Genomic DNA, 24,210 nt, shown 5'->3' with positions numbered 1-24,210 from the left:
ATGAACAAGAGTTGTACAGTGAGTAGGGAGAGTGGGAGTGGGGTCTTTCTGAGTTCACACTTTGATTGACAGAGAAACGGTATCAAAGTTAGTGTTTGGTCCCATGTGGCACCCTCACTATATTTGCCTCAGAGGTGGAAAGAGCAAAGAAAGACTGAACTGAAACAAATACACATGGAAGTGCACACAAACGTGTAATATGCATGCACAAAAATGTACGTCAACACCATGCACGAGTGCACACACTCATTCTATACCTGTAAAATCCTTCCAGTGACTAAGCTAAGTTTGGGTTAGAGGTTAAATGCTTGATACATCCAATAAATGTGTTCTGCCAGCGGACATTTCCCTTCAAAGTCACCTTCGGAAGGCGTATGTGTGCAAATGACATGTGACTAGAATACAATAAAAACGCGCTATAATGGCTGGAACCTTTATTTACCTCAATGAAAGGCACCACCGGATCTTTATTAGAGCCAAGACATAATTTCTTTTGACAGGTCAGCAGCCTTTATTTGTAAAAGGGATACAATTCACCCGTTCTGTGAAAAACATCCCATTGCTCATATGTATTCAGTTCATAGCGTACAAATATCCCTAAAGGAAACTACCTCTTCTACTACTTTCACTACTGCCATTACTGCTGCTACTAGACATACTAATGTACATCTGGCTATAATGATTGTGCACAGGAACTAATCTCTTTTTAGTAAAAAGTTAATTATCACTGGCAATTTATCATTACCTATGAACACAATGGTAATTAGTCTTGTAAAAGCAAAGCAATGCTTCTGTTAAGCAAGTTGCAGTTATGTTTGCAGAGTAAGATAAGGATTTCATGTCAGTTTTTTGCAGGATATTGTAACCGAAGCCAGTACATACTGTATAGGTCAGCATGTTCCACTTCATGCAGCTCATATATTTAGGTAATATTTTCTTTTACAGTGCTAAGTTGTATGAATTTAGATTTAAAAAAAATCAAAAGTAGTTTTAGTTTGGTAGTTCACATACACAAGTTATAGGTGTAGAAGGAGCAGGATTAGGAAAAGGAAGCAAAAGTAAACTTTGTTAAACATGAAAATATGACAGCAGTGTAAAATGTTTTTTGTGAGGTTCCTGGCTCTTTTCTGTGCCTTTTTTATTTTTCCTTGCTTGCCATGATCATATGGTGATTTATTCTGATAACAGAAAAGGCAATGACTTTACTTTGGAAAATAAAATGTCCTCCAACTGAAAGTCCAAAAAGCAAAACAATTTCCTTCAAGAATACACAAACACATTTAATACGCCAGGATGCAACCAATCAGAGATCTCACTCCCACCCATACACATGCATAAGCTCACTCATTCATGTCGAAATCTACAAAAACTTGAATATTTTAACTCCCTTTGCGGATCATTAGCTGCTTTTTGATTGGCGGTGGATTTGTATACATGCTTCATGACTTTGCTGCAGTTAATTTGACATGTGAGTGTTAAGACCAAAGTGCTCTGACTGGGCATTGTTGTTAATAATAGATGGTTAGGTACTTTTACCCTGCAGTGTTAGAAGTTCATCCAGTGAATCACTGTGTTATTCTGTCAGTCATGTAGCTAACAGTATTTGATCTCCTCTCTGAATGTGTGTGTTTGAGTGTGTGTGTGTATGTGTGTGTATGTGTACATGCTTTAAAGTGTATATAATATATACTGTATGTTTGTGTCTGTGTTGCATGAATGTTGCATGAAAGAGAGCTGTCTTATACAGTATGCCATGTGTGTACAGGTATTTCTACAAGTGTGTGAGTGCATGAGCAAGAGTATGTCTATGTGTGCGAGCCATTTTTGGTTTGTGTATATGTCAGCGAGTACTTAGAGTGATGGTTCGGAGTAATTTCACCCTAGAGTCCTTTTCACCATGACCTCGAGCCAAACACTCCCCCCAGAAGCTTTTTTCAGCTGGGTCTAGCATTGGGAGAGTTAGCGTAGCAGCGTTATCAGCTGAATAGCTTAGCGCAGGGGCTAATGGACCCACGTTTGTATCTCGTAAATGACCCCACTAATAATGCCCGAAATGATACCAAACTTCTACACTAGTACAAATAGGTTATGTACTCATAAAACGATGGGTTGGAAAGTTTGTAAGTACACCAGAAGTTTATAAAACCTTGCCTGCTCTCTTCTGCTCTCTGTTGCTGCTGCTGCTGCTACCTGCAGTTACCTGCACTACACCGAAAAGAGATACAACAAAAATATTTATTAATTTAATGATTAAATAAGATAATGTCTCCAAACTTACCTCAGTTATTACTTGTCCCCTGCTAGTTATACTACAGCACTTAGTTAAAAAAAAAAAAGTTAAATTAAAAAATATTTTTGTTGCATCTCTTTTCGGTGTAGTAATTTGTAGACAGCCCTAAGCACTCGTCTTACTGCCGGCAGCAGCAACAACAACAGAGAGCAGAAGCCAGCAGGCAAGTGTTCATAAACTCCTGGTGTACTTACAAACTTTCCAATCCATCGTTTTATGAGTACATAACCTATATGTACTACTGTAGACGTTTGGTATCATTTCGGGCATTATTAGTGGGGTCATTTACCAGATACAAACGTGGGTCCATTAGCCCCTGCGCTAAGCTGATAACGCTGCTACGCTAACTCTCCCAATGCTAGACCCAGCTGAAAAAAGCTTCTGGGGGGGGTGTTTGGCTTGAGGTCATGGTGCAAAGGACTCTAGGGTGAAATTACTCCGAACCATCACTTTAATCACCTGCCATATAGGGACAACAAACAGGTCCCCAATATGCCAATTTGTTTTAGGAAAATAAGACAAGATTTTAGGGTTAAGAATAAAGGGAGGGGTCAGACTAAAAAGCCAAAGAAACCAAATTAGTTTATAGATGTTGTTTGCCACCAGGAAATGACTGTCAATACAATGTCCTCAGAAGTAACACAAACAATTGTGCGTGAGCCTGCATGCTCACCTTCAATAGCGAAAGGCTTCCCCACAGTGAGCAGTTTGCACTCCGCGTCGATAGAGACCTCAAAGTCCAACAGGGCTTTGTCCATGATGAATGCATCCAGGGCAGGAGGATCTGTCCTTCACCACCAACACACACACACAAATCACAGGAGAGAGAGAGAGAGAGAGAGAGAGAGAGAGAGAGAGAGAGAGAGAGAGAGAGAGAGAGAGAGAGAGAGGGAGAGAGAGAAGCCTTAATTGAAGACAACAAACCTTAAACTTTTGAAGACCTGTAAATCTGATTTACCAGCCAAGCTCCCCAGACCCAAGCAGGAACCCTGTATTTTGGTCTATCATCCTGTTTTGTCATTTATACAGAGGATGAGATTAACTGCATTCTAATACACTGTGTAAACACATACATCATTACCTAAACCAACAGCCTCTGTGGCAGACTGATAAGGCATTATATACACTGCCGAAGACTCTTACTCGGCCTATATCGATCCAATTGACCCTAATTGACCCCTAATTATAGACCGTTCCTCTGTGTGCAGCCACTGCCTCTGACGGGAGATAAGATTCACGTTACAAAGCACAACACACTAGATTTGAATTATATACCTAACAGACACACACACACACACACACACACACACAGATAAATAAGAAAATATACACATTTTCTGACACACAGCCAGGCATCCAAAAGTAAGCACAAAATACACGCACACACACACACACACACGACTGATCAAATCATCTGAAACTTCTTGTTATGCAGGTTGTTTACTGCTAAACAAAAAGGTTGACTTTACAAAGTCAACCTTTTGTGCTGGCAAAGCAGAAACAACTTTTTTTCTCTGTCTAGGCCAAATATGAGGCACAGGGAGAAAAGAGAGGATAGACTTCTTTTGGGACTAAAGAGGGTCGGAAGTTATCCTATGCCGGGCCTAAGCATCAGTGTGATGTGTGTGTGGTTGTGTGTGTGTGTGTGTGTGTGTGTGTATCGGCCTTATAGTGTGCAGGTAACAAAGTCTGTGTGTACGTATGTGCTTGCATTACTTCCTCAGAGCCTATACATTGGTGTTCATGTGCAGCTGCATGTGTAGCCCAAGGCGTTCTGTCTCTCCAGGAGAAGGCTTTTGAGTTTTTTCCCTCTGATTTGAGTGCAGTATTGGGGTCAGTAGTTCTGCCAACACAGTATTTTACTCCCTCCCTCCGGTTCTCTGCACTGCTGTGACTTCCACTTCTGCTTCGCCTCGCACGCAAACAAACGCCGCCTTCATCTTCCCTGTTCTCTTCCTCTTTCTCTGAACAAGCGCTTTGTATCTTCCCACCAGTATCACAAAGTCAGCACATGCGCTATCTCAGCATCTGTGCTGGTGCTCTATGGAGTAGGCATTGTGTCGGAGAAGCATGCATGGTTATAGCTGTGAGTGCGTTTGCGCTGTGTGGTACACAATGTCTCTGTACTTGGGTAAGCCAGCATAAACACATTTTTGCCAGCATGTTTGAATTCCCGTGGTGAAATCAAAATTGTTACATTTAATCAAGTGCTACCCCTAAGTGCGTATTTGAGGTACTTGCACTTTACTTGCGTAATATCCCTTCAATGATACTTTATACTTCTACTCCACTATGTTTTAGAGGGAAATATTGTAGTTTTTACTCCACTACATTTATTGGACAGCTTTGGTTATTAGTTACTTTACAGATTAAGATTGTACATCTTCATCCATAAGTGGGTTGTGCATATAAATTATGGTTGATTGTTATAGATTAAACTATCTCAAAAGTATGCAGTATAAAATAGTTCAAATTAGCAGTTTCCGTAATTTTTGTACTTTTACTTTTGAACTTTTGTCTCCCACCTCTGGCAGTGAGAGTAATTACACAAACACCGTGGACGTGCTTAAGAAACGCAGTGGGATTCATAATAATGCCTGTCTGTGAAGGTATTGGGTAATAAAGGTAGACTGACATACCGTTTAACCAATCAGAGAGGCAGAATAAGATAGCCTGCCAAGCCAGACCCACATTAAGATGTTGGGTCTGGGAACTCACCATTGGCAGGGCTCAATCCGAGGGGCGGGATAAACGGTTGTCTTTCAAATTTCCTCTGCATAATAGGATAGCGCTACAACCAGGCAGAGCAACGAAGAAGTTAGTGAAGCTAGTTGATAGATTAAACTTTTGCTGTATCCGGTCGGCAAAACTCCGAACACAGCTTTCTTTTTTAAGAGTGACTTCAGTGCTGTTCTTTGTTTGCAGACTTTCACATTTTTTACTTAAATGGCATTTTCATTGCAGGACTTTTACTTGTAATTAATGTTTTTTTATATATATAACTACTATATACAGTAGTAGTAAAAGATCTGAATACTTCCTCCACCACTGCTGAATTACAGTAATGTATTCGGTGTCTCCATGTGAGAGTTCATATAACCCGCATGTGGGTATAATTTACGTTATTAAAGCTGGTTATCAAAGCTATTACAAGAGAAGGCAATTAAAAAAAATTATATTTTAATTTCAATTAAAAGAAAAGGATTTAAATGAAATTAAAATGAATGCCTATTACCACATCTCCTTCACCAGCGTACTAGGTGTGCTGCCTAACACCATTTTTATTTTGCTCTGCAAACAACTCAAAGGGTGTAAATGAAGCCATTAGATGCCACATCAATGACAAGGACACTAGTACCCCAGATATGCTTAGGCTATTGGAGTATTCTGGTAATGTGTTTACATGTGTGAACATTATATCCTGGTTGCAGATACTTGGATAAGCACTTATTTTGGTGTTGAGAAACCCAAATATGCTAGCTGGTGTTATTTCAATAGAAACCAGGACACTGTGGTAAGGTTTGTGATCACTCCTCCTCTACTTGAGATGCAAAACAGTTACTTAGTTAAAAATATGATTGTAAAGGATGTACAGTGATGATAATCCACATGCGAAAATGTGTTTAAAAGTATGACCAGTAATGTGAAGGATAAATGCATTGTTGATGTTGTCTTCCGTTACTTGTGATCGGATTGAGAGGGTAAATCCAGCAAACCATTTAAGGCAACAGAGTTCAGGTAGCCAGAAACCAAAGTGTTCATCCTGCTGAGGTTAGTCAAGTTAGTCGAGAAATAGTCTCGCTTTGCCAGACCTTCCTCCACATCGCTGCAGAGGAGGGTCAGGCTAGTCCACACAGCATTCCAGGATGGGAGAAAAACGTGCTCTGGTTTATTGGCATTTCTTTAAACCAATTGCAATCGTCATGGGCGGCGCTAAGCTCCGGACAGACCCACGGTGCCGCTGCAAAATAGCCTCGGGAAGGAACTTGTTTTGGTGGAACCTGTGTAAGTTTTAAAAGTTGTTTTAGTTGTGCAACAGAAAACTCAGATTGGACAGATAGTCTAGCTAGCTGTCTGGATTTACCCTGCAGAGATCTGAGGAGCAGTTAACCATAATCCTCATAAATCCACCGGAGTTTAAAATTTCAACACAAAGAAAGCAGAAGGTAACGGACATCCGGGCGAAAAGAGTGAAATCCGGCGGAATTTCCGGCGGCAACGGAGTAATACCAGAAGTGGAACGTCGTGGCTATAGACTAGTCGAGAAATGACAGATTTGGTAGATGTGAGAGTTACGGACATGTCTTCACTTACAATCAGAAACCTGAATGATGTAACTGTCAAGTATACAGGGAGCTGAAACAACAGGTTACATGCTCATTATTAACACATAACCGAGATTGTGTGCATGTAGACATACTCATATGAACTAGTAACCCCGCCCCAAATGTCTATGCCCTAGGTTCCTCAACAGGACTTTCTCTGTCTCTCAAGTCATCTGGTAGCAGTCTGCTAACCATTCCCACAGTCAGAACGAACCTCAGAAAGCAGCATTTAGTTACTATATACTCCAAAAAGCTGGAAGCAAACTTTCAGAGGATGTAAGACTTGCCCAAAATTTTATTTCCCCCACTGTCTTTGAATGAACCATAACCACTCTCTGACATGCTGAACTTTCTATTTATTTCTGTTTTTATCTTTTTAATTTCTTTTAAAAACCCTTTCTATCCCATCCTAAATGTGTGTTTTATGTTGTATTCAATATTTGCATGCGTTATGTAAAGTACTTTTAAACTGCTTCTGTGAATTAATTGTGTTATATAAATAAACTTGCCTTGCCTTCCTGCTTTCATCTTCTCACAATCCCCCATTCGACACCCGATTCATCCATTCATCATCAGCCCTCATTTCATCAACATTGTCCCTGGCCCTCATTCATCTCTATATTCAACACTTTTAATGAACACAAATATTTTCCCTCCAATGGCAGATGTAATTTATGCAATTCATAGGCTTTCACCTCTCTTACACCTTGTGCTAAAATGTAGTGTCTCTTGATAAGGAAAAGCTCATGCTAACGCAGGGTGTAAATTATTGCAGCTCACAAAGTGATAAGTATTTGATGGTATCTCGGTCAGACGTAAAAGCAAACAGCGTGTTCAATATAACAAGAAAACATCCACCGATGGGTTTGACACAACATCACTGCAGGTGGAGAAAGATCAAAGGAAAAGTCAAACCTAAAACACAGATTACATTGAGCTATTGCATTGATGTTAGACAGAAATGTCAGTTTGTATGAACAGTAAAAACAGCCTCCCTGAGCTGGAAATCAGAGCATCCAAAATGTGAACTGATGATGTTGTTGGGTGACACGTTTTGGAGTTGGTACACTGACATTTGATTTGTGGGCTTGGAGAAGTTTTGATTAAAATATCAGATCCAAATCTGAATGAAGGGTGTACAACTGTTGATTCAGATAATGTGCACATATCCAAGGAGTTCTTACATTATTCACTGTCTATGGATGGCCTCCAGGTGACATCATGGACTGAATTAACTATTAACTGTTCAGACAGATATTAAAGAAACAGCACATTTTAAGGTATGATTTTCCTCAGAATAGGAATATAGGAATAGGTTCTTAAAATTGTTATTAAAAAGTTATTAAAATTGCCTCCAATGGCTGTAAATCTGCCACATTTGCTCTTGTTGACTGGAGGCAGAATTGTTACACGCAGTGCAGTGCATGTGAAAAATAAGTGCACAGAATACAGAAAACCGCAGATAACCGATGTAAAACGTGACTGGATTGTTTAGGTCTGGATTGCATTTTAATGAGAGGTTTAAATTAGTTTTTTTTTTCCAAAATGTACATAGTGTGCATGTATACGTTTGCGTCTTACTTCAACATATGTACGCCCTCTGGGGTGGTGGGCTGGTTGAAGCGTCTCATGTACTCGTGCATCTCTGGGAAGCTCTTCTTCATGTAATCCTCAGCGCTGCTCTCCCTCACCGTCCCAAAACGGAAGCCCAGGGATGGATGGTGCAGCTTAGGAAATGACACAGGAAGAGATGGGTTGAAGAGAGGGTGGAGATGGGAGGTGATAAAGAGAGAGAGAGAGAGAGAGAGAGAGAGAGATAGAGAGAGAGAGAGAGAGAGAGAGAGAGAGAGGATGTCATCATGGGGCTCATATCAAATTCACTGTAGCCCTGAATTCCCTACAGGGTTTAGGGATATGGAATGTGATAATCCTTCACAAATAATTCTTCTCATTAGCCTGTCCTTGTGTAAGATTACTTTGTGTGTACATGTTGCTGTGGGTCTGTGTGTGTGTGTGTGTGTGTGTGTGTGTGTGTGTGTGTGTGTGTGTGTGTGTGGGGGGGGGGGTGCTGACATGCTTGCAGTTGCAAGTTTGTGTCCTTGTATGCAGTCTAACCTTGTCGTCATGAATTCCTGAGACCTCCTCGAAGGTCTTCTCCCCGACCATGACCGCAGCTAGGTTGGCGGTGTAGCTAGACAGCACCAGTAAGCAGAAGATGGCCCAAAGGTTCATCAGGAAGCGTCCGGTCCAGCATTTAGGAGTCTGCAGAATGGAGATGTATGCCAAGAGATACAGTACAGGCCAAAAGTTTGGACACACCTTCTCATTCAATGTGTTTCTTTATTTTCATGACTATTTACATTGTAGATTCTCACTGAAGCCATCAAAACTATGAATGAACACATATGGAATTATGTACTTAACAAAAAAGTGTGAAATAACTGAAAACATGTCTTATATTTTAGATTCTTCAAAGTAGCCACCCTTTGCTTTTTTGATAACTCTGCAAACCCTTGGTGTTCTCTCAATGAGCTTCATGAGGTAGTCACCTGAAATGGTTTTCACTTCACAGGTGTGCCTTGTCAGGGTTAATTAGTGGAATTTGTTCCCTTATTAATAAAAAAGCAAAGGGTGGCTACTTTGAAGAATCTAAAATATAAGACATGTTTTCAGTTATTTCACACTTTTTTGTTAAGTACATAATTCCATATGTGTTCATTCATAGTTTTGATGGCTTCACTGAGAATCTACAATGTAAATAGTCATGAAAATAAAAAGGAAACCCATTGAATAAGAAGGTGTGTCCAAACTTTTGGCCTGTACTGTATTTTTCTGTTTGGGTTTGTTTTGCTTCTGTGTAATTATTAAAATACTTAAACTAAAAAAAATAGCAAATCTTGATGATGAGTGAATCTAAAAATATCCCGGCTCAGAACTGAAAAAATGTCACGACGTCAAGACAAAAATGAAACGGACTGACAACAAACAACATGGAGTAGACTGAGAAAACAAAAAATGCACAAGGGTTAAAATTATTAAAAATACAAAATGTGTGAGGACAGGGGCTTTCAGGTGTTGACATAAATGCAGAGCCCCTTGAGGCTCTCAACCTCACCCCCCCTCTCATTCTCGTCTTCCTTAAAAATCTAAATTTAACCCAGAGTAAGGGGTAATCACACTAATCAAAACAGACCAAAAGAGACAATCTAACTAAGTGTGACTGTTTTTGAGGCACATCAGAAATATCTTTCCATGAAATTGCCTGCCTCAGGGAATGAATCCACCTGCACATTGTAATCATTTATTTATTTATTCCACCAATTAAAATCCACTTAACTGAAGAAAAGAGATGGATTTCTAGTGTTTTAAAGGCTTAGGATTAATGAGACATTAATAATACAAACAAGGTTGTAACCCATTATTACGAAGGTGTTCGGTATGTTTTCAACTCTTTGCATAATTAGTTTGGGAATTAAAAGGAGAGAAGGGGGGATGACATGCACACTATAAGCACAAACTATTCAGAAGTGTTGTTTTTGGGAAGAAATGTGGACTAAAGGAAATGGTAAATAATCTTTTTTCGCACTATGGTGCTTAGTTGAAGATATAATGATCGGGATTGACTAAAACATCATTTCTGGATAACTGTCAATTTTGTGAGCGGAAGTGAGATTTGATCAGCGGTAGCTAGCTAGCAAATTAAGCTAACATTTGTCCCATGAGTTGGTTAAAGACACAGTCTCCGGATTAATGTTTCCAGCAGACTTATTTTTAAAACAAGAATCCTGTAAAAGGGGTCTTAATTGTACACTCAATGGCTACATACTCCACATGATATCATGCTTTTAGTGAGACTAAAGCTACACCTACTTCTTTTACTGTAACACAATTCTGTTTGACAGCTTAGCTTAAATACTTGCTCATATTTTTACACAGCATTTTTTAGCTTAACATTACAAGAGAAAAGGCTTCGAGGACTAGGACCAACTATTGTGTTTGGGTAACAATGGTCGGGGTTGCTGAAGTGTTAAACCAAACAGAGCAGGGCAGAGCTACATTACCCTCTGCTAGTATCCAGGACCAGCTTCCACACAGAGGGCAAATACATTGAAACTGCAAGTCTTGAACAGATTTTCTTTATAATCCAACAAACTAATGTAGTTAGTTAACAATGTGCTCCTTGGCCTTGGAAAAAATGCTGGCCTACAGGCCTACAAGTAGTAATAGGCTGAGCTAGTAGCTGTAGCCGCGAACAATTGCAGCATTTTTTAGAGAAACACTCCATCCCTTGCACTTTTGCTTGTGTTTTTGACTTTGGAAAGAACAAAAAAGTGTTTTTTTCCATTTGATTTATTTGTTTTGAAGACTTTAAAAATGTTCTACATCGTATTAAAACTGAACACTACAATAAAGGGGACTCAAAAAAAAAAAAAAAAAAGCTACAATTGGCAATTTAGCAATTGATTTCCTTGCCCACTGTTCCCCCCATAGCCTAAACAAACATGACTCTTTGGCTCCGACCCAGCACACAAAGGTTCAGAGTGTTGCTTAAGTGCATTTTAACAGGTCTCACAGTTGCTAATAGACACAACCTGTTAATTGACAAATTGCCAGTTGCCAAGATCAAACCTGTGAGCTTTCAATTATGTGAAGGTCTGTCTAATCACTTGGCCTCTATCCCACCAGTCATTTGCACTGCTTCCTTTAGGGACAATGTGTGATTAAAGACATATGATGGTGTGCATACTTATTAAGAAGAGTTACAGGAATAATTTAAGCAAATTATGTTTCAGATATTTATCAGAATGTGCTGCATGAAAATGTGAAGAGCAAGCATAAGTTATCATAATGATGGATTTTGGCACAGTATGTTGCCGTTTAAAAAACAAAGAATGCAGAGAACAGTTTTTCATTTGCGTTGTGGTTGGGTGTCTGACACCATCAGTCAAATCTGACAGGTTTCTGAAAAATGCTGTTACTGCAAAAGGTAAATTTAATCTTTTTACACATTTATACCAAAACAATTTAATCTTTAAAAGGGCAATACATTGTTTTTCATCTTGCTACATCTTTTTTTTTTTGTCTGAGGATTTGACTTCCATTTTCCAAAACACTTGTCTAACTCATTTCTGTCTCGTACTAACTGCCTGGCTCTCCAACTTCGCCCCCTCTCCCCCCCCAACTTGCCCTCTCCCCTTTACATCACCCTCTGTCCGCCCACCTCGATGTCACCATCATTATGATGCTTTTTTCTTTGCATGCCCACTTGCCCTTTTAAACCTGTCTCACCATCTTTCTGTCAACCTCCTTATTACCTTCTTTTTGAAGCCCAATTCCCAGTGTGCACTTTCCACTGGCCCTCTACCCCCTGCCTTCTTGTTTTCATCTTTGTGTCTGACTACTTCGGCGAGTTAACCTCTACTCGCTTCTGCTTTTTCCAACTTCATCCAGTCCCATCATCCTCGCCATAACTCCTTCAATCTCTGTCGGCCCACTTACCCTTTCTCCTCCCCCTCCCTGTATGTGCATTATACTCCCTGTACCCCTTCTATTTCATCACTGCCTACCTTCTTAACCTCTCCCCTATCAATCTTTTCCCCTTCCCTAGCCATTTCTATCATCTTTCCCCTCTAACTTCCTCTTTCAACTTGCCCTCACTGTTTGTGTACTCTTAATGATAATGCACATCCCCTCCCCCTTTTCTCTGCACTTTCTATTCCCTGCCCCACCCTGCATAATGCCTATTTATCACACAGAGGAGAGCTAGTTTACCTTGGTGGCGACAGTACGTCCAAACAGTATGGCGTAGCAGAGATTGAGGGCGGAGGAGTAGGAGAACACACGCAGCCTGTTCCTGCCATGGGGTGTCATGCCGAAGGGGCTGTTCCACTCGTACAAGGTGAGGAAGAGCGCGGTGAGATGCAGCGTGACAAAAATACCCACCCACATGGACCAGTGGAGAGGCCACATGAAGGCTCCAATGGGGGCTGCAGTGTCCCGGCTACGAACCTGGTAGGTCAAAAAGAAACAAATGTGCAAATAAAACAGGTTTGATTCAGTCTCTTCGCAAGAATGACATTTTTGGTACTTTGTGCTAAATTGTGATTATAATTCAACCTCCAGTTTCTAAGATCTCGTCAGTAAATTTCTCTCAAACAATCCTAGGCATAATTACTTAAAAAAAAATTGCATACATTGTATTTATTTTGTGCTATTTCTCATTCTGTAAGGTCAATAAATCCTTTTTTCAAATGGAACGTATTGTCAGATCACATTATGCATTGCAGTATGTTAGCCACAGAGGGACATGTTAACAAATCAAAGATTCACTGCAGCATGTTTAAGGACTCTGCTAATGCCTCTCAGACTCAGTCATTATACACTTTTAAACTGCCTTTCATTTTGAACTTTCGTAATTGTCCACTGAAAACTCAGCAAACTAATTATTCACAACTAATGATCCTGTGTTCCTCACCAGAAGACCGGGTGAGTGGGACATTAGGGACATTAAGTAGCTGCAGACCATATCGTCAACAGAAATAGCGTCAGCCAGAGATAGAGAGTGATTGACAAATCAAAGTAGCACTGAAAACTGCAACGCTGCCGCTGACTCACAAGGCAGTAAATATTTCATGACATGCCCCATGTCTTCTACAATCATTAAAATACAAACTCAAATCTGCTGATGACTTCGAGCAGTTTTACCAGAATGCCCAGGCTGGTGGAGTAGAAGGGCGAGGTGAAATCGATGACCCTGCTCCTGGCAGAGTTGATGGAGAAAGAGGTGACAGCCATGTCAGCGGTTCCGCTCCGCAGGTCCCCGACCAGCCCCGTCCAGCGCCCTGCCCCGCTCAACGCTCCGTACTTCCCGTCTCCCACAATGTAAAGGTCAAAGGTGAAACCCATGTCCTCGGCCAGTTTCTCCAACAAGTCGATGCAGTACCCGTAGCAGCACTTCCTCAGGTCCTCCGGTAGTTCTGACAGAAAAGAAGTGACGATAATTTGAATTTTTTTACTGATGCTTTGGAAGCAGGGGCAGCACTTCTGGGAATTTGACTGTTGACAATGGATAATGAAAAATGTTGATGGACTCTCACAGCACATGTGCTGGGAATACATTTAGTCACACTAAAGCTGTGATAGAAAAAAAACTTACAACACTTGAGCTATGTATAGGAAAAAAAAGAAGAGTTGGCAAGATGGACAGGAAATTTTTGCAAACTCAGTCAATCAGAATTCAGTTGTGCCCAAGCACCAGCATCCTCAATACATTCGATAAGCCATCTTTCATTTGCCATCTGCAAATCCGTTGATTGATCCACAATGGAGACTGGACCACAATGCAGTTGTTTTTTCAAAAACAACTGCATTGTAGTCCTTTAACCCATCACATTGGACATTACAAAAAAATTGTGATGAAACGTGTGTGTTTTTTTTGCTGTATCAGCAGATTGGAGATGGCAAATGGAAGATGGCTAATTGATATTTGTATCACGGATGAATTCACAAAATTAGAATTCCTCATAGTTTAGTGCTGTACAGGCTGCCTGTATATGTTGCCAATAGTTCGAGCCAGATATATAGTACCTGGTATTTCTTTGACACGGCAGTCTTGATCTCTTATTGACTGAATGCCTTTCATCCTCTTCATTCGTGAAACTGCGCTGTCGAGCTGAGCCCTTGACATTGCATCTGATATATATTTTGAACTGGACTGACCAGCCATGATCCCTTATTGATTTTACTTCTAAAAATCCACTCCAATCCAATGGAGGAAGAGCAGTAGAGAAGTGGCCAGTGACAGTAGGAGAGCTATGCCAAGAAATCTAACAGTTTACAAAAGAGAAGCTTCAAATTTTCATAAATAAGGATTGATTCCTTTTTCCACAAGTTAAAATGTTTTTTTGACAGGTATTACAGGAGTTCTTCTGCATACCAGTGCTTCACCACTACAGTATTCGAAAGACAAATGCCAAAACATAACTCACCGTTCCCCTCCCAGTCTGCAACTGAAGTGTTTGGGTTGTGCAGCTGGTTGAAGAGGCTCTGGATTAAGTCGGACCGGTTGGTTCTGGGATCCAGACAGAGCTGACCAGCTGGACACAATCCATCCTCATCCACCTCCCGTGTAAAGACAAACGGGTGTTCCACCAGTGTCACCACCCGCAGGCGGTGTCCCTCAACAGATTCTCCCGGCCTCCAGCGTCCTCCAGCATTACTGTCCCCCTGGCCGTCCCCTCCCCTCACCCCAGCTCCAAGACCTTGTCCCTGGCTGCTCCCGAACCCTCCCACCAGTCCCAGGATCCCCCCTTCCAGCTCCAGCCTGCCTCGGGTCCACTGGCCTACAGTCACCCAGGCCGGCTGGCCAAGAGCACCCCTCTTCAGGCTCCACACATGGAACAACTGGGAGGTGAGGACCCGAGAGAGGCCAGCATCCACCTGGATCAGGCCTGTGGCCCCGGTGAAGGAAGTGTTGGACAGGAACCTCAAGGGACACAGAGAGACAAACAGAAAATAAGAGAGAGACAACAAAGATCCACGCTGGGTTATTGCCATTTAGAAATATAGCCCGCAGTAATACACAACACTTAACTAGCCAGATGTAAAATTATTTTTAAAAAAAGCAAGGAAAGTTACAAACGATGGTCCAGACGGGTATGGTCTGGTTGTGGAGCTTTAGCAAGTCGATTCTCAGATGGGTAATTGCATCTCCCCGAAAGTCATAATTAAAAGTTAATGTAGGGCAGTGAGGATCTCCTCCTATCTGCCAGTCCATACAGTCATTGCCATTCGTCTCATTCGCCTGCCGGCCCCACGGCGGAATAAATTAGGAAGAGCAATCCCCGTTTCTACATAAATCTGCCCTGGCCTCTTGAACCATGCACGGATTGTTAGCTCACGTTTTTAGCTTTTGATCATGTGGACATCTTCCGGGGATGTATCAATGTGGAACCATTCAAGTACTGTTTGATCATGTCTTGATTAGTGGGGGATTGTCAGGAGGTCATTGCATATGGTAGGGGTGGTTGTTGAAATGTTAAAGTATGCAGGGATCACTGCATTCGGAAATGGGTGTTGAGCCGTGCAGGGACTGCTGATTATGTCTGGGTCAAGGCTGGACATGGCAGGTTTTCCTTCCCGTTAATGGAAAAGGTTGGTAAAGCCATGGTACTTTCTCAGAGCAGAAACATAGCTTTTCCCTTTTTGCACTTTGTTTTATTCTCTCTTTTCTTTGTCTCCCTCTCTCATCTCATAATTATATGTTGAATTGATGAGCTGGAGAACTTTCTCCATTAAATATGGGATTTGCGAAGGAAAATGAAAAGACTAAATTGATCATGAGGGTCAATAAACTCGCATCCAAGGCCAGGCAGGACTAAAGCATGTTTGCAATACACAGAGAATGTTTCAACCTGTGAATGTATGTACTATTTTATGTATTCTGCTTGCGCTTCTGTTCATTATGCCTTTTTTTTTTTTTACATTGCGATTTACCTCAACCGCACAATATTAATTCATAAACCCGTTCCATGCACAATAATTCTGAGGAGCTGATTAAAAATGCCTTTGATTTGAAAGTCATTCCCATCTCATTCCACGTTAACTTATGTTTCCTCATCAGCAGCTCCCTCTGTCTCTGTGACCATAAAGCGGAAGTGCTAGCCATGCCTTGAGCTGAAATCACTCATGGTAATAGCGCGGCTGAATCATCATATCCCATAGACAGCAGATTCATCAAGCCGACCCACTCCAGACTCATATACTATACTGTAATGGCTGCGGCTGGCCACAAAAAAATTAACCATAGGCTTCACTTTACATCTCTTATGTGAGCAGAGAAGTGCAAAGCCCATTTCTTTCCCGCAGTTTTTTCTGGATTCGTGCCCAGAGATAAGAGTGTGAGATAGAATTTGTGATATAATACAGAGATTAGAGGAGGGGTGTGAAAAGTACGGCACACTTTTAAGCAGTGTTGCCGCCGCCTTCCTTTTAGAGACGGGTTCTGTTGTTGCATGGGGCCAGAGGCTGCATTTAAAGAATGACTGTGGATGTCAAAGCAAAGCAGGTTGATACGTCAGCCAAGTGGTGTCAGAGAGGGATGGTTTCCCCTCACTAACACCTGGCCCCAAATAAATGTCAGCATAGTGGCCGGTGAATGATGACTCTATAAGGGAGTCCCAGGCATGTGTCTCACTTCCTTATCACTCCATCTCCTTTACTTTGGCGGAAAGTTTACTTTGTCTGTCTGGGATGATACGGATCTTGCTTGTTTCAATGGTTTTAATCTCTTCAGGAGAGATGGAATCTGCTTGGCAGCTGTGTCAAGTGAGATGGCACTGAGTGGCAGATCTCACTCTGATAACAACAACCCTCCATCTATTTCCCTCCCTTCTCTCCTTTTTTTCTCCTCCCTCACATCCTTTCCTACACAAGCTTCTTCTTCCTTTTCTTTGATTTTATTTACTATTTTCCTTGAGCTGTTTCCTACTTCCCCTGTCTTTCATCTATGATCTATCTGTTTGTCTTTGACTACTTTCTTCTTTCTGTTCAATGTATTTTTGGAAATAATCACCCAGGGATTTTTTGATTCTGGACATTTGGAAAGAGAACATCAAAAGTGGCTAGTTTCTCATATTTTTACTGCGGCCTTATCTTCACCGGCCCAGTGCTTCGAATCAGAAACAGTAACATTGTGCAGCTTTTGCACTTGTCCTCCCTTCCTCTCTTTCTTATATCTCCAGACATCCTCTCTCCCTCCCTGCCTTCCTCGCTGTCCCTTGGGCATTGAGCTGTTAATTGCCTTTTCCATGTGGAAGTCTCTTACTTCCTTCAAGCTTTCTTAGGGCTCTCAGGAGCAATGGCATGTCTGGCTGTTGCAGTGCAAGGATAAGAATCAGGGAGTACGCTGGAGGGCATGGAGTCTAACTGGACTGCACAACCTGTTTTATCAGTCTCACAGGCCAGAAACAAAGGTCACTGACACTATATTGTGGAGGACTGTATTATAAAGAGTTTATTCTGATAGTCTAGACTACGTCCTAATTGGCCCTCCACAGAAAGATTGGGACTTTCCCTGGTGTCCTGACGAGGTTTGAGTCAATTCAAAAGCATTACTTGTTGTTTCCCTTATTGTACAGCAACACTGACAGCTCGGTAAGGCTGTAGTTAGGCACAGTGGTGTAACATCAGCACTTTAATATGCAATCACAAGAACAATTTTAATATACTGATGTTTAGCACGATGCCTATAGTTTAGCGTGTGAGCTTGCTAAGATGCGCTAATTAAAGACTGATGAAGATGAAGCGCAATTGAGTGTTGATAAAAATATAATTAAAGGGAATCTTTGCCGATGTTAAACTGGCTCTGTGTCAGTACGGTACATGCAGATTAACGCATTTTGCATCATCTGGCTGACTTTTGCTGGCAGGTGAGTGGGGAGCTCCAGGCGCTGGCGGCACGGGAGAAGGCTGGGCGCCGTTCATCTGGATGTACTGCCTGCGCTGGAGTTGAAAATTGGCAAAGTTTTCCTTTCTTTTGCAGGTATTTGGTTTTGGGCAAATTAAAATTTTGACCTGATGATGGTGCTACATGGAAAGTGAAGGGATCATTGACACCATTACAATGTATCCAGTGTGGTACATGAATACCAAAGTTCATGGCAATCCAGCCAATAGTTGTCAGAGACATTTCACTTAAAAACTACAAATGTCAACCTCATGTTAGCACTCGAGGAGAAAGTCATTGGATTAGTGGTGGGTGGTGATGGCGCAGTGGATATGACACTTGCCTTTGGTGTGGGAGACCTGGGTTCAATTCCCACTGCGGTACATCAACCAATGTGTCCCTGAGTTGCTCCTAGTTGCTCCAGGGGCGTGCAACCTCTGATATATATGTAATAATTACCAAAGAGTAGCCTTCACCTTCTAGGGACCATGGATGTCTGTACAAAATCAATCCATCTAATAGTTGCTGAAATATTTCAGTCTGGACCAAGGTGGTGGACTGACGACATTGCTATCCATAAATTTGCTGCTAGCGTGGCAAAAAGTGAGCAATTTAATCACATTAAATCTAATCAACTTGTTTTAATTCTAATAATGAATGTCCAATAAAATTGCTTTGAAGCCAACAACTCCCACTCCACTTGTTTTAGCCTCTGGCCCTCCATGCCAAACTGTTCTGGCATCCCAGTGCTCAACTTAAGTGCAGAAGGAGAGAACGCTGTGAGAATCCAGCTTGTGATTATGTGGGTGGTGTTGATGATCATTCTCAGCTGGCAGGCATCGTGTGTGTTCAATATTTGCTGTGGGCCCAGCTCAAACCACAAATCCTCCTCTCACCAGCACCACGTGACCACAGTTGTTGGATACATGCTGTTTTATCCATTGCGCTGATATAAAATATCCATGTCAACCGGCAATGCAAATACACTTAACTTGTGTTTGGAGTGAGTTTATGGCATGGGGATTCAGTGCATCACTCAGTATCAGCCACATAAGAGGGGTTGTAATGTATGTGAGTATACGTTTTTTTCTTCTTCTGCTGTGCACAAATATGAGGATTTAGTTCTTCAGCTTTGAGTGAAAACATCTATAGCTTAATATGTTTTTCAATATGCTCTTTTACTGCATGTGTGTATAATATAGTATCACAAGACAGCACCTTGACAGAATCCTGTAAAAAGCTGCCAGAGGCCCTTTTAAAAAGCTGCAAGGATTGAAGCAGCAGCAACGGCGAAGAGGAACAGATAAACCTCTGTGGTGTCAGTCTGTGAATCTGTATGCCATAAAGACCTCCTCCCCACCCCGTGTATGACAGCGCTATTCAGAAGGAGCCACCCCCGTGGTGCAGAGGACAGACAAGGGCAACAACCAGAGCGTACAGTACCACCAGTGGAGCCAACAACTCCTCCTCACAAAAAATGCCAAGTGTCAGTCAGAAAGCTAACGAGCTTACAGACATTTAGGAGCAATTTCATTGCGGTTTGGCAGTGTTTTACATGTATCCTTTGGGGATTTAAATTAGTGCAATATGTGTCGAAGCATTCTGAATGAAGTAAAGTGCTGCTGCAGGGATTTCCCAGCCTAAAAATCGTATCCTACAGACTAAAGAAAAAAACTCTTTGTTTGGTACAGATCCTCGCAAAAATCCCGCTATAATTTAAATTTTCATAGTTTTCAATTAAAATGAGAATAATGATACAAAAATCATCATTCCCTCCAATATCGTGAATCATATCGCAATATCAGTCAAAACCATCGCAACTACATATTTTCCTCATATGGTGCAGCCCTAGTTTTACATACATAATTTGGTGATAGACTTTTGGAACCTCAGCTAAGCATTTTTTAATGCCCATGAGGCATTTAAGAAAAACCAGTTGGCCTTTTGGCTGCAGGGGTTAAGGAGAGTAATTGTGGTCCAATCCTGACAAGACCACTACTAATTCTACTGTATGTCGCCTAAAGCAATATATGTAATTTTTGGAAGGAATAAGTTTCTTCATCGACCCCTCTGCTGAAATGTTCTTCAACAAATCTGTACCAGCTGCAGGGTACTGCTCTGGAACTGACCGTGCCACTGGCCTTTAGAAAAAGTGCCATCAAATGAACATTGTTCTGTGTGAATTCTTCTTTAAGCATTGGTTCATCTAAATTACACAAAGACATTTAAAAACTATGTTCTATCAAAGAAAAAAATCCACACTAAAGGGCTGACAATATGTTCTGTGGGTCATCCAGGGGTAACAGGAACTGTACTGGAAATAGAGGTCTCTGGATTTCTTGTTTATGTACATTTTCAATATTGTAGTGGGCAGATATCTCAAGCTAACAACACCGGCTGAGTCATCAGACATCGAGATCCTTCACAAACTATATTTTACAAGGGAGAGGGGTCTAGCTAACGTTAGCTGTCTCTCTGTCACAGGTCTAGATGTCTAGAGGAGATGATGCCAAGTGACCACACTGTCAAAACTCACAAAACACAGCAAGTGGGAAGACCTGTAACCTCAGCACTCGGTACGTTACCCTGTAGAATCATGACATGGATATAACGTGCATGCAAGTCATGTTGTAACATAAGGAGTGCTTACATCACAAATTAGACTAAGCAGAAATTGAGAACACTAATGTAGGGGGCACTGTCACGTAAGGAAAATATATACAATTTAACTTGACTTCATTATGCAAAATATAGCTTTGACCAAATGAGTACACAAATAAACCAAACACCAAGGATGTATATATGCTTTTTTTTTTTTTTTTTTTTTAAAAGCAAAAATGAAATTTGAACACACTTTAAACCAAAATTATCTACATAGCTAGATATTACTGGAGGTAAACAAGAACATACGTTTCTTCGTAATTCGACCTGTATAATTAATATGTAAATATACTGTGTGTGTGTGTGTGTGTGTGTGTGTGTGTGTGTGTGTATGTGTGTGTGCATTTACCTGGCCAGATATTGTCCTGAGGAGGGCAGCTCTTGTTTGTTTGGTTTGTCGTAACAATTCACCACGTTTGGAATCAGCGCCATGTCCGGGCTCACCATGGTCGCCGCAGTGACCGCGCGGCCGATCAACTGCAAAGCATCCCGGATGTAGAAGCTGATTGGCTTGCGGCCAACCTCCCCGTAGGCTAACAGTCCAAGGGGACCTCCCAGAGTGTGGAGCGAATCTGGAGACAAGGGATAGCCCATGATCCACTGCAGTGCTGGTAGTAATGGAGCGAGGCGCTGAGCGGCCCGCAGGATGGAGGAGAGGCACTCGGGGTCAGATCCCAGGAGGAGAACGGAGGAGATAGGAGAGGGGGAGCGCAGGAAACGGGTGGAGAGGATCTTCAAAGCCTCCTCTTCCCTCTGATCCTCTTTCTTCTCCTCCCTGGTCTCCCCCCTTCTATCCGCGCCCCCGGAGATGAGGGTCATGTTGATGATATCCCACAAATGCCAGTTAGAACCGCTGTGCATCTGCAGGTGAGACAGCAACCCTTCACCCCCTTCCTCCCACCCGGGGCAGATCACAGCTGCTCCTCCCCAGCTGCTTTCCCCCCGGCTTCCTCTGTCCCTGTCCCCTTCTCTCCCCTGCAGGACCGCCAGCAGCAGGCTGCCTAGGGTTGATGGAGGCACACGGGCTGACATCTGCAGGTGGAATCGGTTCTATCAGAGAGGACAGGAAGGAGTATGTGAAAGTGGAAAGAACAAAAAAAAAGAAGAGGGCCCAAAGAGAGACAAAAAAAAAGAAGCGAGACAGTTCAGGGGAACATGAGGTAAAATGATACAGGAGCGAACAAAAAAGGGAGAGAAGAAAGGCAGAAGAGAAAACAAGCAACAAAACAGAGATTAATAGATACAGCCAAACCCCAACACCTCCGGGCTGAATAACATAAAATCACATTAAACGCAGCTTTTATGAGCGCCTGAGTACTGCCAAAACAATCCCTGTTGCTGCAGTAATTCACCACAACGCTGATCAGAAACAATCAGTCACATTTGTTCATTATCTCGCACTCTGAATGAGAAGAGCCGCGCCGATACAAACAAGGAGTCAATGATTCGCATCTAATCGGCAACATCACAGTTGGCTTGGCAAGACAACAGTAGCATCCACAGTTCATCCAGAAGCCCGCATTCCCAAACCCCAGTGAAAACACTGGCTTGTTTCATACTGTTCCAAAATGGATAACACTGTTGTCCTTGAATGCAGCTCACAGATGGACCTTCCCCCTCCTTCCTTTGGGGCTTCTATCCATTTGTCATCCTATCAGTGCTCCAGGCAAGGTTGAGGCGGGAGACGGCTTTAATATAGAGAGTCCAAAGTTAGGCTTAACATTGCTTAAGATTTGCACCCCCTCTTTGAACTGAGATGCTAGGTAGGCACTGCACACTATGCTCATAAACACCCTCTGGCACAAATGCCTATACATTTTCATGGATCTTTATAACATATGCAGATGAGCACACACACATGCACACGTGCATGCACACACAAGATAGGTTTAAGGTTTCAAAGCACAACACACTGGATTTGAATTATATATCTAACACACATATAGATAAAGAAGATACACACAGCCAGACATCCAAACGTACGCACAAAATACACAAACATATTTACACACACACACACACACACAATTAAATCTGTCATATACTAAAAAAATCCATGCAGGTGCATACAGTATGCGTAGAGGAACTTCTGGAATACACGCTTGCACTCATGTGTGTCTGAAGATGAAATATCTAAACCCAACCCACACACGTTCATTCAAATGGAAATATCCCACCCGGGAGTACAAAGTAAACAGAGGGACCCTCTGCTGAAAGTCCTTGAGTCCCTTAAGAGAGTAAGAAGAAAAAAACATTTGAGTGAAGTCTGCAAAGACATGGATGAATTAATGCAGCGTGTGTATTTATCCTCCTGAGAGAGGCTAGGAGTGTGTGTGAGGGGACATGTGAAAATAGGCCTCTTCGTTTGAACTCAATGGGGGGGCCAGAAAGGTAGCGGTGGAGGGTGGGTGCATTTTTTGTAGTGAGACGGCAGCGGGTTGCACGGAGGAATAGAGATAGGAAGGAGGTGTCTGCTACAGGTGTGAGCCTCATTCTGAATATAACTGCCAGGAATGAAACTAACATCATGCATATTTTGTCAAAGGACCCCGAGAGCCCAAAATGTGACGATAGAAGATCAAAACAGAGCCTCAAGGCAGCTGGAGGAATTAGCATGTAAATCCATATCTGCTTTTATTCTAAGTTCCTCTAGGTAAAATCCATCTATGCCATCTATCCTTTAAATATTTATATATGGCCAAATGTTAATGTATGGCTATGTTAGGTTGCTGCATAAAATATGTCTAAAACATGGCAAAAAAGCCACAAAAATGAGACATTGTGACAAGTCTAAACAGCAGATGAAAAAAACGCTGTAAATCATGCTCCGAATAAATACAGCTTGTTAGAAAACCACAGACGGAATCTTAGAAAATATATCATTGTCAAATTAATTGTAATAATGATCAAGTGCAGTACATCCCACAGCTGTGTCAGCGGTTTTGTACCAGTGTTATTTTATTATTTCTCTTGCACTGACGGTTACTGCTAACTTGGTTCATTTTCATAGAGATGCTTTTACAATTTCATTTACATTTGAGGCGTTTAGCCTGGGCCCTTATCCAAAGCGACTTGCAATGAGCACAACGATAGAATTACTTCAAGAGTGGGGAGAATAATAATAAGAGCTACCCGGAGCATTATGGAAGTTGTATTTATAGTTTTTGCTGTTAGGACAGAAAGCAAATTAGAGTGAATGGAGGAGGCAGATGTGGGAGCTGTGATGCGATTCTAAAGAGATAAGGTGATATGAAGCTTTTCTTAAAGGCATGAGTTCCAGCCCATAAGATGGGAAAGCACTCTGCTGTTTTGACTGGAGGAGGAAGGACTTATTCAGAAATTCTGTGGGCAGTCGAACGTGACAAGCACCAAAGTGGATGAAACTTTTAAAAAAAGCACATAACTGGAGTTATTGCCTATTATGACTGCAGTCGCTACTTGACCACATTTGAATGTTTTGGCACAATTAATTACAGTGATATATTAGA

General features: G+C 41.8%; 1 protein-coding gene across 1 annotated transcript in view; it reads right to left on the bottom strand.

Annotated features, from left to right (window-relative positions):
• grin3ba (glutamate receptor, ionotropic, N-methyl-D-aspartate 3Ba) overlaps positions 1 to 21,681 on the bottom strand; it is a 69,100-nt gene extending 47,419 nt beyond the window's left edge. The window contains exons 1-7 of the mRNA XM_028566378.1: positions 21,072 to 21,681; positions 14,604 to 15,100; positions 13,321 to 13,592; positions 12,388 to 12,624; positions 8,731 to 8,877; positions 8,197 to 8,342; positions 2,964 to 3,079 (exon numbers count right to left, since the gene is read on the bottom strand). Coding sequence (XP_028422179.1) covers positions 2,964 to 3,079; positions 8,197 to 8,342; positions 8,731 to 8,877; positions 12,388 to 12,624; positions 13,321 to 13,592; positions 14,604 to 15,100; positions 21,072 to 21,583 — 1,927 coding nt within the window. The 5' untranslated portion in view covers positions 21,584 to 21,681. The remainder of the gene's footprint in view (positions 1 to 2,963; positions 3,080 to 8,196; positions 8,343 to 8,730; positions 8,878 to 12,387; positions 12,625 to 13,320; positions 13,593 to 14,603; positions 15,101 to 21,071) is intronic.
• Between the last annotated feature and the right edge of the window lie 2,529 nt (positions 21,682 to 24,210).

Source organism: Perca flavescens, chromosome 20, assembly GCF_004354835.1.
Source record: "Perca flavescens isolate YP-PL-M2 chromosome 20, PFLA_1.0, whole genome shotgun sequence".
Classification (NCBI taxonomy): Eukaryota; Metazoa; Chordata; class Actinopteri; order Perciformes; family Percidae; genus Perca; species Perca flavescens.
This window is presented reverse-complemented; position numbering and strand designations above follow the sequence as displayed.